This window comes from Corythoichthys intestinalis, chromosome 10 (genome assembly GCF_030265065.1).
Source record: "Corythoichthys intestinalis isolate RoL2023-P3 chromosome 10, ASM3026506v1, whole genome shotgun sequence".
In the NCBI taxonomy this organism is placed as follows: Eukaryota; Metazoa; Chordata; class Actinopteri; order Syngnathiformes; family Syngnathidae; genus Corythoichthys; species Corythoichthys intestinalis.
In genome coordinates, this window is record NC_080404.1 from 10,597,623 (window position 1) to 10,616,032 (window position 18,410).

Consider the following 18,410-nt stretch of genomic DNA (forward strand, 5'->3'; position numbering starts at 1 on the left):
TGGGCTGTGAACGTGTGTGTGTGTGTGGGGGGGGGGGGGGGGTCATGTCATCAGCCAATCAAACGCTTGTTTGAGGGAAAAAACGGACTGGCACATTCAGCCTGAACATAATGAACGGAATTCACTTCGTAATAGTAGGGTCAATTCTATTGATACAACATATGGAAAGACAATCTAAATTACTTATATAACTAAATAACCTCATGATATAATGCCAATAAGGTTGCTTAATAGTTGGTGGGGACAATTTGAGCATCATGAAAATTTGCGAGGGTCATGCCCCTTCCGTCCCTATGCAAATCTAAGCCCTTGCCAAGATTAAGTACTTCCCATGTGAATTTTATAGCTGGACTAACTCAAATAATATAGTAGAACTATGATGATTTATTGTCCTGCACAATTTCTATTGTGTAGAACCAACTTAATTTAAAAATTTTAGCATTAATAAGAGTGAAATTACTTAATTTAGGTTGCTATAACTCTTTTATTTTAATTTCTCAACTCAAAAGTTGATGCAAAATGGTATTTCTATTTATTTAGTATGAGTAACTTGTTTCTCTAAAGTCAGAATAAATTATACATGGCAATTCCAGTTTCATTTGAAAAAAAAAAAAAACCTCAAAACTCACTGAAGTATTGACAAAATAAAAATGCAGAGCAAAACAAATACAACATCCTAAACATTGTAAACAATTCACTTCAAGTGTAATGCAGGTGTAAACGAAAAGTGTACTTCTCGTACTTTCATAGACAACCTGTACATCTTGCCTCCAGCTTTAATTTTGGCTTAGCAAAGCAAAGGACAATCTCTAAGATGGTCGTCACATGATCTGTTTCTAAAAATAATTTTTAACTCATTATGAAATACTTTGTAGGATTCTTGTTCATTTCATTCATTTTTGTTTGTTGTTTTGTTGCTTTACCCTTTCTATAGACAAAATCTTAACGCTAGGTCTGTATTTTAAAGGTGAAGTTCAAAATTTTCGACATTAGGCTTAATCTTTAAGTTAGCAAGGCATTAATTGGTCAGTGGAGTTGACTACTTTTTCAGATGCGTAATGCGACCACAATAGAGAGGATTTCATCTGCCACTCGTGCTGGGGAGTCCCTTTTATTCCCACAATAAAAAAAAAAGAAAAAAAATTAGCAGTGAAAAAAAACGACATGCAATGGTAAATTTAAAATATAGCCAACACTATGGATTGCATGGGTCATCAGTGAATCTCATGCGTGCATATGTTGTTTTTTTTATTGGTGTGTTAAGCGCTAATTTAGCCACTCCGGACTCCTGAACCTAACAAATAACTAACAAACTGCACGGAATTAGTTGAAATCAACTCTACAGACTAGGTAAATCCCCGCTAACTCAAAGATTAAGCCTTATGTCAAAATTCAGAGATTCCCCTTTGAATTCATTTATAGGAAAGTCAATCACATGCAATGACACTTTTCGGCCACCGCACAATCTCCGCCTATGACTGCATATTTCATAACAGCCCGAACTTTTAGCATTACATGTCCCCCCCCCCACTCTTTTCGATGATACCCAGGTATCTGCTGACATCTAAAATTGTTTTGGATTGTTTACAATGTTTAGGATTTTTTATTGGTTTTGCGCTGCATTTTTATTTTGTCCATACTTCAGTGAGTTTTGAAATATTTTTTTTTCAAATGAAACTGGAATTGCTATGTCTAATTTATTCTGACTTTAGAGAAAAAAGTTACTCATACTAAATAAATAGAAGTACCATTTTGTATCAACTTTTGAGTTGAGAAATTAAAATAAAGGAATTATAGCAACCTAAATGACAGTAACAAAAAAAATATATATATATAATTAAGCGATAGTTATGAGGTAGATATCGTAACTTTTTTACAGACGCCATTTTTTTTTTCATTTTGACGTCATTTGTTTAAAAGTTTAAAATATGCGAGTGAATCATTTTTTAAAGTTTTTTTTTTTTTTTTTTTAAACGAAATATGAGACATCAATTAATGATTCTAAGCTAAAAATGACAGACATTTTAAATAACAAATATAATTAATTACCTTTGTTTTATGGCTGGGTTGAAACAAAAGCGGTTGCGCGACGTCTGTAAACGGGGGGGTTTTCAGGGTAAAATGGACAGATTAAAAATAGTTCGGGGGCTTAATGTGCCATGAATCTGCTATGGCAGCATATAGACATATTTTTCTATCAAACACAACAGTTCTTTTGGCTTAAAATACAGCAGTTTATTTTAAAGAGGAATGCAACAGCATATTATATATATATATATATATATATATATATATATATATATATATATATATATATATGAATACAGTGGGGAGATCAAGTATTTGATACACTGCCAATGGGTTTTGCCATTGGCAGTATAGAGCCTACCCACGTACCACGTGCTCGCTGTATGGTTCCGCCCACTTATCCGTCATTTTGACTCTGTATTAGCATTGTTTTCAATTGATGGCGGAATTTAAAATGCATTTCATGGAAGACCCGGTGCTTTCTGATGCCGCAAACTCACTGGATCTGTTGCATAAAAGGCGTTATGAGGAAAAGCTTCGTTCTGTACAGTCGCCAGATTCATATTTGATGCCCAAATCGATGTTTTTCGACCCACTGTCTTCGCCCTGTCTGCCTGACATCTGCTACGCAGATATTTACAATTATCTTGTCCACACTAAATCAGCCTATTCTCACGAAAATATGAAAAACTTAAAGAGCTTGGAGGGTTATAAATACTTCGTTGCTGGTTGGGTGAAACAGGTCCTCGTCCACGAAAATTCGGCAGGAATCTATCTTGTGCTTGGAAAGGTGAGTTACAAAATTTTCAATTCAAAATCTTTTGTTATTGCTAACATCCACTGTCAAGTCTAATGTATTTCATGTCATTTGTCAATGGAGTTAAGGCTTTTAGTGTTTATATGGTTTAGCGATAGCACTCTCACGACATACATACGTGTATGTTGTCGGCGATTAGCCTAGCAATGATCTTAATTGTGGTTATTTGTCAGCCCCGTAGACGAGGCCAGTTTCTTTCACTTGGTACCAGCTAAATATTATTCAAAAAATAACGATGGTGGAAGAAAGGGAAGTCACAAACATCTTGAATTTGAAACTATGTCGTACTACGTCGTATGTTGTCGGCGATTAGCCTCGCAATGATCTTAATTGTGGTTATTTGTCAGCCCCGTAGACGAGGCCAGTTTCTTTCACTTGGTACCAGCTAAATATTATTCAAAAAATAACGATGGTGGAAGAAAGGGAAGTCACAAACATCTTGAATTTGAAACTATGTCGTACTACGTCGTATGTTGTCGGCGATTAGCCTAGCAATGATCTTAATTGTGGTTGTCAGGCCAAAACCCTCTAAATATATATTAAATGCATCTTACCGGATATAAAATGACTACTACACAGTCTGTGGTGATTTTTTGGTGTCCAGTTTTCACGTCGAATTGCAGCCGTCCATTTCGCTCTCCTCTTTGGATCCCTCGGAATACGGTAAAACTTCAAGTCTCTCCTTCCATCTTCTCTGTTAGTGCAACCAACAGCCACACACGCCTTCACCATTTTGATTATTAATGTTAAGGAGCAGAAAAACACGCCGTAAATAGGAGAAATGTACGTAGCCGTAACAGGTTAACACTATGTTATGACGGACAAGTGGGCGGAACCATACAGCGAGCACGTGGTACGTGGGTAGGCTCTATATCAAATACATGTTCTCCCCACTGTATATATACTGTGTATATATATACAGAGATATATATGGCAGAAAACACTCAGGTGAACTGAAGTTCTGCTCTGAGACCCCCAGTTTGGTCAAATTTCAAAATTGCTCTATATGCATGTGTGATACATCATTGGAAAGTTTAGGAGGGGGAAAAAAAAAGATTTTTTTTTAAAACAGCGAAACCCTAACTGTAAGTGAGAGCACGAGAGAGGATAATTAAAGACGCCATGATTTTAACGAGATATTATCGTATTCTTACCTTGTTTCGATCCAAGAACTCCATGTAGCATGTATCATGGAGTGTCAAAACACAGCTGTGAATGGCCACAGTCGGATTTTGGGGGGATTTTATGGGTGAAACATGGTAATATAACAAGGGTAGCGATTCAGAACTTGCAAACATGCAGACATCAAGGAGTGGTCGTGATTTTCTTTTTCAGATATTTACTCTTATAAACATTATTTTTTTCCATTTTTCTTTGTTTGGATCGATTATTTATCATCTAAAATATCAGGGAAAATGCGAGAGTAAAAAAAAAAAAAAACAATTAAGCGATAGTAATAAGGTTGATATCCGTTACTTATATTTACAGACACTATTTTTTTCATTGTGACGTATTTTGTTTAAAAGTTTAAAATTTGGGAGTGAAAAAATTTTTAAAGTCATTTTTTAAAAACTAAATATTAGAGATCAATTAATGGTTAAATTATGAAATGAAAGAAATTTAGAATAATAAATATACTGGTAATCACTTAGCTTTTTTTTTATGGCTGGATTGAAACAAAAGCGGTTGCGCGGTGTCTGTAAACGGGGTAAAACGGACAAATTAAAAATAGTTCGGGGGCCTAATGCGCCATGAAAATGCTATGGTAGCATATAGACATATTGTTCTATCAAACACAGCAGTTCTTTTGACTTAAAATACAGCAGTGTATTTTAAAGAGGGGGGCAAGAGCAGAAACTGCTTTTTCAGCCTTGTCTGTGTTTTCCGCCATATATTCCTTCAAATACTCAGATCTTATGAATATTCCTTTTCCTAGAAAACTTCAAATTGTTCAAAATTTAGAGTGTTTAACTTTCTCATCCAATGCATTTTCTCTCCCGCTACGCATTGCCGTTATGAACATTAAAGCCCTCGCTGTTTTTTAAAAACACGAGGCGCTCGTCAAACAAATAAACATTTCTGAGTTTTCCTTCAAAGCCTCTTGAAAACAACCCCGATGTCACGACAGATATATTTGTGTGCATTTCAAATCCCCCAAAGTAGAGCTGCCCCCCATAGTTCAATGCTACGTATTTCCCAAGTGGATCCACATCCTCAAGAATGATTCTCTCGTTGTTCAAATGGACTTGAATCACAGTGCCGTTTACTAAAATGGAGACGTGATACCATTTGTTGCAGCACAGCATCTGACTTTTTGAAGTCACCGGGAGGGAAATCCTCTCCCCGAGATTAATTGCAAATTTCAGGTTTCCATTCTCTAGTCCCACTGCCAGGAAGTCATCGTCTTCATGTCCCCCCTTTCCCATCCACATTATCAAACTGTCACTTGTGTTGGTGAGGAAGATAAAAGAAAGCCTAATGAATCTTAAGTTTCTCCTGTTGTATTTCAGATCTACATATTTAACATAGGAGTGTCCCACAAACTTTAAAGTGTCAGTTGGTACCTCTCTAGTGCAGTATTTTCCTCCCCATCCGATGGGGCAAATGCATAAGTATGATGTCCCACTAACAGGCACGCATATGGAACCACGTTTGCAGATGTTGTTGACACAACTTAAAGACTGATTACATGTTGGGCCGCCCCATGATGCTGGGCAGTCACATGTGGCAGAGTTGCTTCCTGTTGCCCTGCATTGACCTTTATTGTGGCACACCTTATACCCGCAGGCGGTCCCATCCCGGTCCCCAACATTTGCACCTCTCAGAGCCCCTTTTTCCGTCAACTCCAATTCAAGTCCATTTATAATCACTTCCCTGATACTGCCGGTGAAGCCCATTGGTTCCCCTTCGAGGGCATCCGCACCCAAAGAGCTCAGAGAGGAGACGCCCCCGATAAAGATGTTAGTGGCAACGTCCAGCGTGCTCATTCCATTGCTTGCATTATTTTTGACCTCCTTGCCGTCCAGAATTAGGAAGCCGCGCTGACCGATCCGGCCCGCCTTGACTGTGTGCCAGTTTCTTGCATGCAGGTCTACTGTAGTTACAGTCTGCAGGATGTGGGGACCATCCCCTAGGTTGTACCTTAGCTGTACAAAGCTTGATGTCAAAGAGAGACAAAGGAAGTCTCCTGCAGGGAAGAAAAAAACATTAGGTGCATGCAAATCCTCTTTAAAGGCTACTTATACAATATCAACAACAAGCAACTGCTCCTTAGGCTGGATATACACAAGTAAAAATCTGACACGACTGCACAGCAAATGGGCAGTGATGTGCGCTGTCAAAAACAAGGCTGACAGAATTGAAATACTGCCACATCTACCCAAACGACCCATCATGAATAATAATAATAAAAAACACCAGCTGTAAATTACAACCTCAGTGAAAGCAAAGACCATTAAACATGGTACATTAGAGGTGCATAGACCGTTAAATAAGGCAGGCAATGGCAACCGTCGTAGTAATGTCATTTAACCTTATACGGGAAAGAGTGAGAGACAAATCCAGCTATGCAATTTAATATTGAACTAGTGCATCTATTTAATAGTGCTTGAGTAGTTGTTTTCATGCATTCCTTAATGGAAACAAAGTGATTTTAGATATGTCCCACTTACATTTATGTAGGTATTAAATCAGAATTGCAGTGAGAAAAGGACCTCGAACTCACTCCTTTTGCATATGTATAAAAAATACTTGGATCCATAACATGTAAAAAAAAACAAAAACAAACAAAAAAAAAACATTATTACATTACATTATTTTCTGATATTTCCATGAATGAATGAATGAATATTTCCCTATAGTTCCGTGTTTTTACGACGTTACGCTATCCCGATCAAAGACAACCTTAGAGACTATGCTGCAGCCGTTGCTCACCTTGTTCGCTCACTCGCTTGTCACGTGAATGCGCACAACCTCACTACTGCTGCTAATTGATTGTCAGTATCTCAATACTAGGGCTGGGAATTGATAAGATTTTTATGATTCTGATTCCATTATCGATATGGCTTAGCGATTCGATTCTTTATCAATTCTCTTATCGATTCTTCTAATTTGGACTAATGGACTGTATGAGGTTCTGGGTTCAATATGTTTTATGGTTCATTCACCTCGCGGTGTCGTTTAAAACACAAGGAGTGGAGAGCGGAGTTGGTCTTTGGCACTTTTAATCCAACTTGGCAACAGGCACAACTATATACAGGCAATGGCATTTGATGTGAGAATCACTCAATGAGCAGATAAGAATATGCGTGGAAAGATGTTCATGTATTTGTATGTGTGTGGAAGAAGACTGGAATGTGTGGGTCTATGTGTGGTTCTGAAAGGAAAGAAAATTACATCATATTAGTGCTGATGCAATAAACAATGCAAATGGCGTACCGCACGCAGGCTATTTTTAGACCGTGACGTCGCATCGTAAAGCGGAATTAAAGCCGAAGTGGGACATTATAGACCCGCCCTCTCATAGACTTAACGTAATTTGTGCTACTTTTCGCCGGTAATCTTTCAAAAACGAACATGCCGATCAAGCATTGCTTTTTTGGAACTTGTAGAAACGACTCTAGACATTACGACACATGAAGGATGTTTCTTCTTACGTTTCCGGAAACCAAAAACTCGGGAGGAAAAAATGTGAAGACCGAATCAACTTGCACGGACTTTAACACCAGCTCGGTGAATCCATTGACATTTCATATGCAGTAAACATTATGTTGGGTTGGCATGGTCTTTCAGAGGACAAAGAGGTAAGCCATTTTTATATTTTTAACTTATTCTTTTAGCGTAACGTTGTGCTGTACTACTTTTGTCTGACAATGAATGACCTGAAAAGAATTACAATGGTATCTGACTGCCACTGTGTGTATATATATATATATATATATATATATATATATATATATATATATATATATATATATATATATATATATATATATATATATACATATAAACAAACTTTAGTAAGGGGGAAGTGTAAATAAATTATAGAATTAAGATGTGTTATCAATGAAAAAATTAAAAGTGTTCGTTGGCTGTCACTGAGTAGCATTTGCGATCGCTACACAAAGCTAACTAAATTACCCCCAAGAACGGTAAGAGATGTAAGATGACTAGAGGATATATAAGAAAGACAGGGCTGATGGTAAAGGATAGCTTGTTGAAACAGGAGAATGTCATTATCAGTCGTGTCGATAAAAAAGCTAATGCTATGCTTAGGTCGGCTAATTTTTTTCGTCTTTTTCAGCCTTCGACACTCAAGCCATCTCTTTTACTGAACATTTTTATGTTCTTCCATATCTTTGCCAGTGAATTTGGCACCAGGCACATCATTTTCGGAGAGAATTGGTAGGTTTAGCTCTGTAACCATCTCCTTCGTACACGATTTCCACTCATTTCCTATTAGGGACAAATGGTGGTTTGTCCCTACTTAGAAACAGTAGCTAATGTCGTGAATATTAATGAGCGGAAGTGATGTGTTGCTTGCAGTACGCCATTGACTTTAAAGCAGTGAATAACACACATACGTGACTCGCACAGCATAATGAACACAAAGGTGGGGGACACAACCCGGAAGCACGCTGCGTGCACGTGCAGTCAACTTGGGCATAAAAGTGGCGAAAACTACGCACTTTACACTCATATGGATGTACAACGTCATCTTAAGATGCTAAACTGACACATTCCCTCTTAACCCAAATGTGCAATGTGAATATAATGTAAACAACGCTCTCCTCGACGCAGCGAGGATGAGCGGAGCAACCAGCTGACAGCTGCAGTAAAAACACGAAACAGTCGCTCTGATAACGGCTCTTCATAAGAACTTTATGACATGAAGAGGAAATACTTACATTCGTTCATGGAAGTACACAGATTAAAAGGTCGTCGCACTCTGCTTGAAATGCGCACCTTATGCCTAGTCTCGGGCCCAGGATACACAGCGCGTTAGACGTAGGACAATAACAGGAAGTAACTGACTGGTTGCTATGGGAACGAACACATACCCAAGGAACCTTGCTAATAGGAGTATTAAAATTTCTAAAAAATCGTTAAGGATTATTTTGGATGCATATATGGTATATTTTTCTTAAAAAGTATGTGACGAGGAATACGATAGACCCATTAATAGACTTTTTGGGAAAAATCACCAGTTCTTTAAGTAGTCTCATGGATAATGACATGGCCTGTAAAAATCAATGCGTAATCACTCGGTGATTTGAGTAATCATGTAGTCTCAATTACTGATTTGACTGTGTATAATATACGTAAACTACGTGACGTACCTTGTGCTGGTTGGAATCAATAAGGGAATCGTTAAGTAAACGGCCAAATGATTCCATGGAATCGAAACATGACAGGAACCGGTTCTCGATTTCCATCCCTACTCAGTACCCACCTAATGTTATACTACAAGATGACATGTTTCTGAAACCCCCAGCACCCGGCCACGCACTGTGGAAAAAAGACCACTCAAGAAAGAGAAAGTCAACAGAGGAGTTGAGGGAAAGCGAAATCCAATATAAAAAGAAAAGGGAGAGAAAGTTTCAGCCCCAGTGGCAAGACCGCTGGGGTTGGCTCGGCTAAGATGAGACAAAAAAAATGAGGTTTACTGTGAGGTGTGGAGATCAATGCCCACATACTAAGACAAGTAAGTTAGAGAAATGTTAACGAGTGTGAGACCTATAGTGTGAACATAACATGCGATAAAATTGAAAATGACCGGTTTTGTTGTTTCTTATCATTCTTGAGGGGAATTCCAAATCAGGCTGCTTAGGCTATACTTTTTGCCAAGATTGTCATCCATTGAATATGGTACACCCACCAGTGTCGTGCCAATGTAGTTACCCCAGTCTAAAATTTTGTCCCCTGGGCGGAGCCACTGCGCTGCACTGATTTGCTTGATTTGCGTATTTTGTGATGTAGTTATCTACGAGGTTTTAAAACATGGCACATCTATATAAAAAAAAAACAACAACTTTTTTTTCTGTCGTATAACGTAACATACGTACCGAACGTAAAAAAGGCAATGTTTCACTGTTTTACTCGTAGGATGACCTATTACAGTTATTACTGTAATTCAAGTCCTGTAGCCTATAGAGTTTCTCCAGTTTAATAAACGTCGATGTCCAAAATATATAACTGTGGTTCTTTTCTGGCTTCAGTTCATTGTTTAAGTCGACGTAACACATAACTAATGTGTGTGTGTGTGTGTGTGTGCGCTCCTGCGGCCAGGGGACACAATTTTTGACGGGGTAACTACATTGGCAAGACACTGGTAGTGGCTCTGTTGTACAATTAGCATCTTTAGTGGGGCAAATTCAAACTTTGTTCACCATTTGACGGTGCTCTCTAGCGTTTCTTGGTCCACATTTTCAATCTTTGGTTCTTGCTCAGTAGTTGTTGTCCCTTTTGAAAGCTTAGGTTGGAAAAAAAATCATGTATCCATCTTTCCTGTTCGGTCCTCGGGTGGTTTTGGCTAAGCAAAGCAAATGACCGTCTAAGCCAGGGGTGTCCAAACTTTTTGCGAAGGGGGCCAGATTAGGTGTGGTAAAAATGTGGGGGCCGACCTTGGCTGACATCTTTTACGTAGAACAATATATTGAAGCAAATTTTAGCAAGCCATTTTGTGTGTCACATTTGCTTTATTATTACTTTTTTAAATTAATAATTTCAACAATCTCGCAACTAGCCTTTGTTGCGTTCTCTTTCGACTTTCGGGCTCTTGCGAAATACTGCTGCTGTGGAATTAAACTAGCTTCAAGTTGCTTCAATTTCTCACTGTGTATATTCCCTGTAATCTTGTCGTACATGTTAGCGTGTCTTGTTTGGTAGTATCGTCTCACATTGAACTCTTTAAAAACAGCGACTGTCTCTTTGCAAATGAGGCAGACACAGTTGTTGCGTATTTTAGTGAAGAAATAGTCCAATTTCCACCCATCCTTGAAGCGTTGGCTGTCTCATTCAGCTTTCTTATTTTTTTGTAAATTGTCGCCATTTTAGAAAATTGGAAGTAAAGGGTCACGCGGGGTAATGTTGCTTAGAGTGCTGCAGCATTTTAGGGGGTAAATGAGGAGCAGTATTTAGTGTGTAAGCTACTTCATATGCTGGTAGCAGTACTGGGGACCAATTTATTAAGCCTGTGTGCGGGCCAGACTTTATTGATTTTATGACAGAGGCTGGGGGCCGGATGAAATTTGACCACGGACCGCATTTGGCCCGCGGGCCGGACTTTGGATATATCTGGTCAAGTTGTAGTAACATGATCTGTTTGAAAAATTTTTTGGCCCATTATAAATATATCTTTTTTTTCTGTTCATTTCATTCATTTTTGTTGTTTGTTTTATTGCTTTACAACTTTTATAGACAATATTTTACTGGAAAATTCTTAATTTTAAAATCATATCCTGTATAGCAGTGCTTCTCAATTATTTTCTGTTACGCCCCCCCAAGCAAGAAGTAAATGTTTCGCGCCCCCCCCCCAAACTCTCCGCCGCCACTGTAAATAGTATTATTCGTCTATAAAATTACTATTATAAATACGCATCTGCCTAACATTGTGTCCTTTTTTTCTAATAAAGAAAAAAAGTAACAGATCAACTTATAATAAAGTATAACTTTATTAACATTGTTTTGTTTGTAACAGAGAAGACTTGCCGTGCATCAATTTGCCTGAATTAAAAAAAAAAAAAGTCACATTCAAACTGTAAAAATACACTCAAGGTATTTTTGACCATTTGATACAGAAAAATAAAATGTAATAAAATCCGTAAATAATAACAAATTCAAATTGATTAGAAACATTTACTCATGAGGACAATATGCCAAAAAATTTGACCAAAAAAACAAAAATGAATAAAGGAAAAAAAGAGTGTCCTTGGACGGAAGGACAGTTTTTATTTTTGCTGCTCACACTCAGTATTACCTCCTTTGCAATGGTGTGGAGTCATTTTGCAATGAGCATGCTAACAATGCTCACTGGTTTACTGATATAACACTGACAAAGCAGGACTATTGTTGGCAATATTCGGCACGTTTTCGCTGAAAAACAATCAAGCGGCTTATCAATGAGATTGGGGTCGAATGTCTTTAAGTGGCGTCTTAATTGATTTGGCTTCTGGCAGTCCGCTATAATTATTTTCAGACACAGTAAACAGTAGTCTTTCCTCATCACCCCACTGTATTAAAAGTCAAAGCTAAAAGGCAAACGGCACGAAAAAAGCGCATTCTCGGCGGCCGAGGTAGAACCGTAGGTGAGGGCGGTCGTCGTGACGATCCCAAGCCGAAAATGGCACTTCTCGGGCGGCGACGTGAGAACCGGACAAGACAGTGGATCGCTGCGTGAGTGAGTCCGGTCGGAAAACAGCTTTCGAAAACGGCGGCGGCGCACTGCTCTTCATATCTGTTTTCTGTGTGCTGAGTGCTCTTCCTTAGTTCAAAAATACTGCACGCACTCTGAAAATGAGAGCGCCACTGCCACCCACTGAGTGGATGTGCAAGTACACTTTATTCCAGTCCGGCAAAAAAAAAAAAAAAAGAAAAAAGCATGTTCCCCGAGGACACATGCGCCCCCCCTGGCATCGCTCTGCGCCCCCCCAGGGGGGCGCGCCCCACTATTTGAGAAGTACTGCTGTATAGGAAAGTCAATTACACGCAATTACACTTTTCAGCCAACGGGGGGCCTGGCCACCTGAAAATCCGCTTATGGGAAGAGACTTCCAGAGGACGGCAAGGGGAAGACAGGAAAGCTTCCCTCAGGCAGGGGTCTCCTGCAGGCCCGCCTTCCCCTGGAGCTCCCAAGAAAAAATATTATTTTGTGCGTGTGTTTGTTTTTTTGAAAACATTAAAAATGTGTTAATGGTCAGTGGAGTCGATTTGGGTTTATTTATGCATACTGGAGTGATTATAGAATGATTATTTGCACAAGATTCATGTTTTTGCCCCGTTTTGCTGCACTTTTCATTGAATCTAAAAAAAAAAAAAAAATAAAGTTATTCATGTTATTCAAGCAAATTGTTCTTTTTTGTGATTATTGGGATGAATAACTGACACAATGAACTGGGCCAGTGGTATTGATAGTGGAGCCATACAACTTCAATTTCCCTTTTTTTCTAGCCCTGCGAATCAAAAGGAATCTTTATATATCACATTGGACTGAAATAATGACTCAAAATATATTGTATATAAATGAAATACAAATTGTACTTGAATATATGTTAGACAAAAATTGCAATTGATTAATTGTATATCTATTGTAATTACTGTACTGGATTTCAAAGAAAGGTTTAAGCCACGTAACAGTATGCACACCTTGAGCATATAAATAAGTGATTTATTTGCTTACCACCAGAGGGAGCCCATGTAGCAACAGTGGTATTTATTCTGCACACTGAGAATCTCTTAGTAAATCTAAATCTGTCAGAATTATGATCAGGTCAACTTTAGGAATGTGCTCTCTTTAAATCAGATTTGAATGAATTGTTTTTAGTGCTAAAAATATCCAGTTCATAGAGAGAAATGACCAGAATTTGAACTTAAAAGAGAATGGTATTCTTTGTGGTTGAAATACCATGCAGATATGTTTTGTTTTATAACAAGGTTATAATCCAACTATTACCAGCTCTGTCTCCAAGATGCTGCGCAACATAGACGAGGATGCCATCAGGTGATAAAGGTTGGAACTGCATCTGTAAAACTGTCCTGTGTCTCATCTTCATTGGGGGGAATGACATCCAGGAGTGCTTTCCACTGAAGAATGGATCACTGATGCTCACAGCTGAAATGGGGACAATAGAGCAGTTAAATAATTGAACAGCGAAAGTGCTTCCTTGTTGACAAAATGAACAGAGAAAAAAACACATGTAATGATGAAGATTGGGTTTGATGGTGTGACCTTTCTCGCAGTGGAGTCCCGCTGTTCCCAGGGGGCACTGACAGGTATATCCATTTGGAAGAGGGATGCAGGTGGAGCCATGGGCACACATAGGCGGGGGCGTGTGCGCGGCATCGCAAACCGACACTGTCTCCGAACACAGCGCTCCCTTCCATCCTAAAGGGCAGTGGCAACTGCAAGAGGAAAATACCATCTCTAACCCAAATGATTTATATTCCAATATTCTAAAGTAAGATGTTTAAAACATGCTTGCTTACTTACAACACGGTTGAACCAGAGTCCACACATGTTCCTCCATTCCTGCAATGAACATGAACACACACGTTGACCCCACACTGACCCACGCTTCGCCCAAAGGCTGGTCGCTCCAGGACTTGGACCGCTCCGTTTCTTCTTGTTCGAAAGTACATGTCAAAAATGCACCCTTGAGAAAACATCCAGAAACGGGAAGCTGTATTTTAGAAGTACGTCTCAGATCGAGGGGTTTTCAGTTCAAACATTTTAAAATATTCTCAAGGTTTAATACATACTATAGTCTTTGTTAGATTTATAGGGATAACATCAATGAAAGCATACTAAATGAGAAGGGTTTTTTCTTCGCTATTTCCTTAAATATTAATTTTAATCGTGTATAAGGGTGCAACAACAAATCAATTAATAAATTGCCAAATGATTTGATAATCAATTTTTGCCGGCAGCTTTCAGCAGTCCTGTTTGGGTCCTTGTTTCTGTGTAATATGAGGGTGTAAGCATGCGCCAGTGATTAGAGCAAGAGAGAGAGAGTTCACTGCTACCCTCAGGTCGGGTTGCTGAATCAATATCAAGAAGTGTTGAGAGTTAGATTGTCTTCTGTGTTGTTAGATCCAGTGTGCCTCTGTCAGAGGTGAGTAAATGAAGCCAATTACATTGTTTGTATTCTTTGTTGATGAGACATCATTACTTAGCGTAGAGCGCTAAGAAAGTTAGCAATTATGCTAAGCTGTGTCTTAAGTGTCCGTTTGTATTGTGTTTTGGAGACGCATATTAGCACTTGAGTTATTGTTTATAATACAGTTGTCCTATTTCTTTTTATAAAGAAACCACACACATAAACCCATTCATACAACAGCTTTATAAACTGTAAATTATTATACAGGAGAGTGTGCTTTGAAATTGGATTTGGGTTGTATTTATGAACAACTCTTTCATTAAGAAAAATGATTCATTACAGTCAGCCTCCTACTGATTCAATTTTGTTGTTTAGCTTGTTTAAAGAAAAAAAAAAAGTCATTGACACAAATTATATCAGCGCTTGGCCCACAAGAAAAAACATGTCAGTAAGCAGCAATTTTTTATTAAATTTGAATGAACAGGACTTTCGTCTGATTTGTGTACTGAGAATTTTTCTTTTGATGTTTTGTACTCAGAAACTTTAATAAAACTTTAACAAGATGTATGTACTTCAAAAACAGTACAGTTAAAGATTACAGTTAAATTAGGAGGCTGTACTAACATTATTTTTAGGAAATAGTCATCCATTTTGTCTTCATTGTTACTTACAACATGCCTAAACAACTTCAAGTTAAGCTGTGAAGGTAACTGAATGAAAGTCACATTTATCCGATTAATCGTTTAATCATCTAATTAATCGATTATAAAAAATAATCGTTAACTGCAGCCTTAATCATGTAGGTACTATATATTCTATTTTCACGTTTATATTGATAGTTCATCATTCAACAGTTGTGGACAAGCTTAGCTTGTCCCATCTGTCGTAGGTATCAATAGAAAAATACATTTTTAAAAAAAATGATCAGAAATTTGAAATATTAATACAATCGTAATCACTACCACTCACGAGGGTCGTGGGCATGCTGGAGCCAATTCTAGCTGACGATGAGAAGGAGGCATTGTAATGGTAAAGGTAATGGTAATGGTAACGGAGTTATACTTGTATAGCGCCTTCCCACCTTTATGGCCCTCAAAGCGCTTTTTTCACTACATCCCCGTCCACCTACTGGTGACGCAGCACCAGGAGCAACTTGGGATTCAGTATCTTGCTCAAGGATACTTAGAACGGGGTGGAAACACAGACAGAATACTTCCCGATTGACATCTGCAAGATGTCAGCCCTTAACTAACTTGTAGAAATACCACCTAAAACAAAAGATGCAATACAATAAATGCTTTAGCATAAGACACTCTAAAACATAGGCAAAAGAATATGTGTAAATGTTTTCTCTGTGAGCTTTTGAAAAATAAACATCTTTGTGAAAGTGCACTCCTGTGGAAAGAAACTTCATCATATTCAAGTTCAAAGACTGATATTTACATACAGTACAAGTTAAAAATAGCACTGTGAGAAATTCATCAGAAAGTTAATTGAAAGTTCATATAATTTAAAAAATAATCGAGAAGCTGAGAAATTAATATAAATTATGCCTTTTTTATTTTTTTTTTTACCTTGCTTACTAAAAGAATCAGAATCGAGAATCGTTTGGAACAGGAATCAAAACGTGGAATCAGCATCGGAACAGTTCGAATTCAAATGATACCCAACCCTAGTTATCAGCCCCCCAACATGGTGTCCACAGGTAAATATGATTAGTTAACGGTAGTTGTATGTTCATAGGTAGCATAGGCATGTAATAATGTATTTCTTGTTGTTGTTTGTTCTTATCTTCTGTCTGCTTCTTTCCCTGCCCTCATAACCTCTTCCTGTTCGCTGCTTTTTCCTAATAAATAAAACATATATAATGAACAACTACAATGGGAGTACAGTATATTAAATTCCCATGTGATACATTAAAACCGTTACGACCACCATAATGACACTTAGATGCTTATTCTCTGTGTCTAAGCAGCTGAACAGAACAGGTAAACTTAAAAAAAGACAATTAAAAAAAGCATACTTTAACATAAAAGTAAACTTTTAAAGAACCAATACATTCTTTGGCTCAGAATAATTGCATTTTTTAAAGTTATGAATCCAATGAGAATTGGTGATGCTATCACAGATTGTCAAAACATTTACCCTGGCAAAATAACATTAATGTGAATGTTTGTCTCTCATCATTCACACAATAATCAAATAAGTATGTCGCTCACTGTCATCAACCATCTCACCCGTAATGTTTGACTTTTGCTTCCATAATTCATTTTCATCCAGGCAATATTTACCTTGCCTCTAAGTGCAGGGCATGAGGGGAGATATAAAAATAACGCTTCTTGTGTTGCCCAACACGCTTGCAATGGTCTCCGGCATAAACAGGATGCACTGGAAATGTCATGTTCATTCATGAATATTCATGCCTTGATGCCATACAGCTGTAAGAGAAAGTATCTGAACCCTTTGGAATTTCTCACATTTCTGCATAAAATCACCATCAAATGTGAGCTGATCTTTGTCAAAATCACACAGATGAAAAAACAGTGCTTTAACTAAAACCACCCAAACATTTATAGGTTTTCATATTTTAATGAGGATAGTATGTAAACAATGACACAAGGGGAAAGAATAATATCAAAAATAATATTTTGTGGCCCCTCATTTGCCAGCAATAACTTCAAACAGACACTTCCTGTAGCTGCAGATCAGTCTGGCACATCGATCAGGACTAATCTTGGCCCATTCTTCTCTGCAAAACTGCTGTAGTTCAGTATGATTCCTGGGATGTCTGCCATGAATCGCTGTCTTTAGATCATACCACAGCATCTCAATGACGTTCAAGTTTGGACTTTGACTTGGCCACTCCAGAACGTGTGTTTTGTTCTTCTGAAACCATTCTGAAGTTGAATTACTTCTGTGTTTTGGATCATTGTCTTGTTGCAGCATCCATTCTCTTTTAAGCTTCAACTGTCTGACAGACGGCCTGAGGTTTTCCTGCAAAACATCCTGATAAACCTTTGAATTAATTCTTCCATTAATGATTGCAAGTTGTCCAGGCCCTGAGGCAGTAAAACAGCCAAAAATCATGATGCTCCCTCCACCATGCTTCACAGTGGGGATGAGGTGTTGATGTTGGTGAGCTGTTCCATTTTTCCTCCACACATAACGTTGTGTGCTACTCCCAAACAACTCAACTTTGGTTTCATCAGTCAACAAAATATTTTGCTAAAACTTCTGTGGAGTGTCCAAGTGCCTTTTTGCGAGCATTAAACGTGCAACAATGTTTTTTTAAGACGGCAGTGGCTTCCTCTGTGGAGTCCTCCCATGAACACCATTCTTGGCCATAGTTTTACATGTAGTTAATGTGTGCACATAGATATCGGACTGTGCCATTGATTTCTGTAAGTCTTAAGCAGAAACTCTAGGGATCCTTTTTTTTTTTTTTTTTTTTAACCTCTCTGACTATTCTGCGCTGAACTCTCGGCGTCATCTTTGGTGGACGGCCACTCCTTGGGAGAGAAGCAACAGTGCCAAACTCTCTCCATTTGTAGACAACTTCTCTGACCGTCGATTGATGAACATCCAGACTTTTAGAGATGGTTTTGTATCCTTTCCCAGCTTTATACAAATCAACAATCCTTGATCGCAGGACTTTAGACAGCTCTTTTGACCGAGACATGATGCACATCAGACAATGGTTTTCATCAAGACATTCTTACCAGGTATGTGTTTTATAGTGGTCAGGGCAGCTT

At 38.2% G+C, this 18,410-nt stretch overlaps 1 protein-coding gene across 1 annotated transcript in view; it reads right to left on the bottom strand.

The window, feature by feature from the left end:
- Positions 1 to 3,825: 3,825 nt before the first annotated feature.
- Positions 3,826 to 18,410, bottom strand: part of eys (eyes shut homolog) — a 522,745-nt gene continuing 508,160 nt past the window's right edge. Inside the window, exons 48-51 of the mRNA XM_057847548.1 lie at positions 14,052 to 14,214; positions 13,791 to 13,963; positions 13,515 to 13,673; positions 3,826 to 6,032 (exon numbers count right to left, since the gene is read on the bottom strand). Coding sequence (XP_057703531.1) covers positions 4,846 to 6,032; positions 13,515 to 13,673; positions 13,791 to 13,963; positions 14,052 to 14,214 — 1,682 coding nt within the window. The 3' untranslated portion in view covers positions 3,826 to 4,845. The remainder of the gene's footprint in view (positions 6,033 to 13,514; positions 13,674 to 13,790; positions 13,964 to 14,051; positions 14,215 to 18,410) is intronic.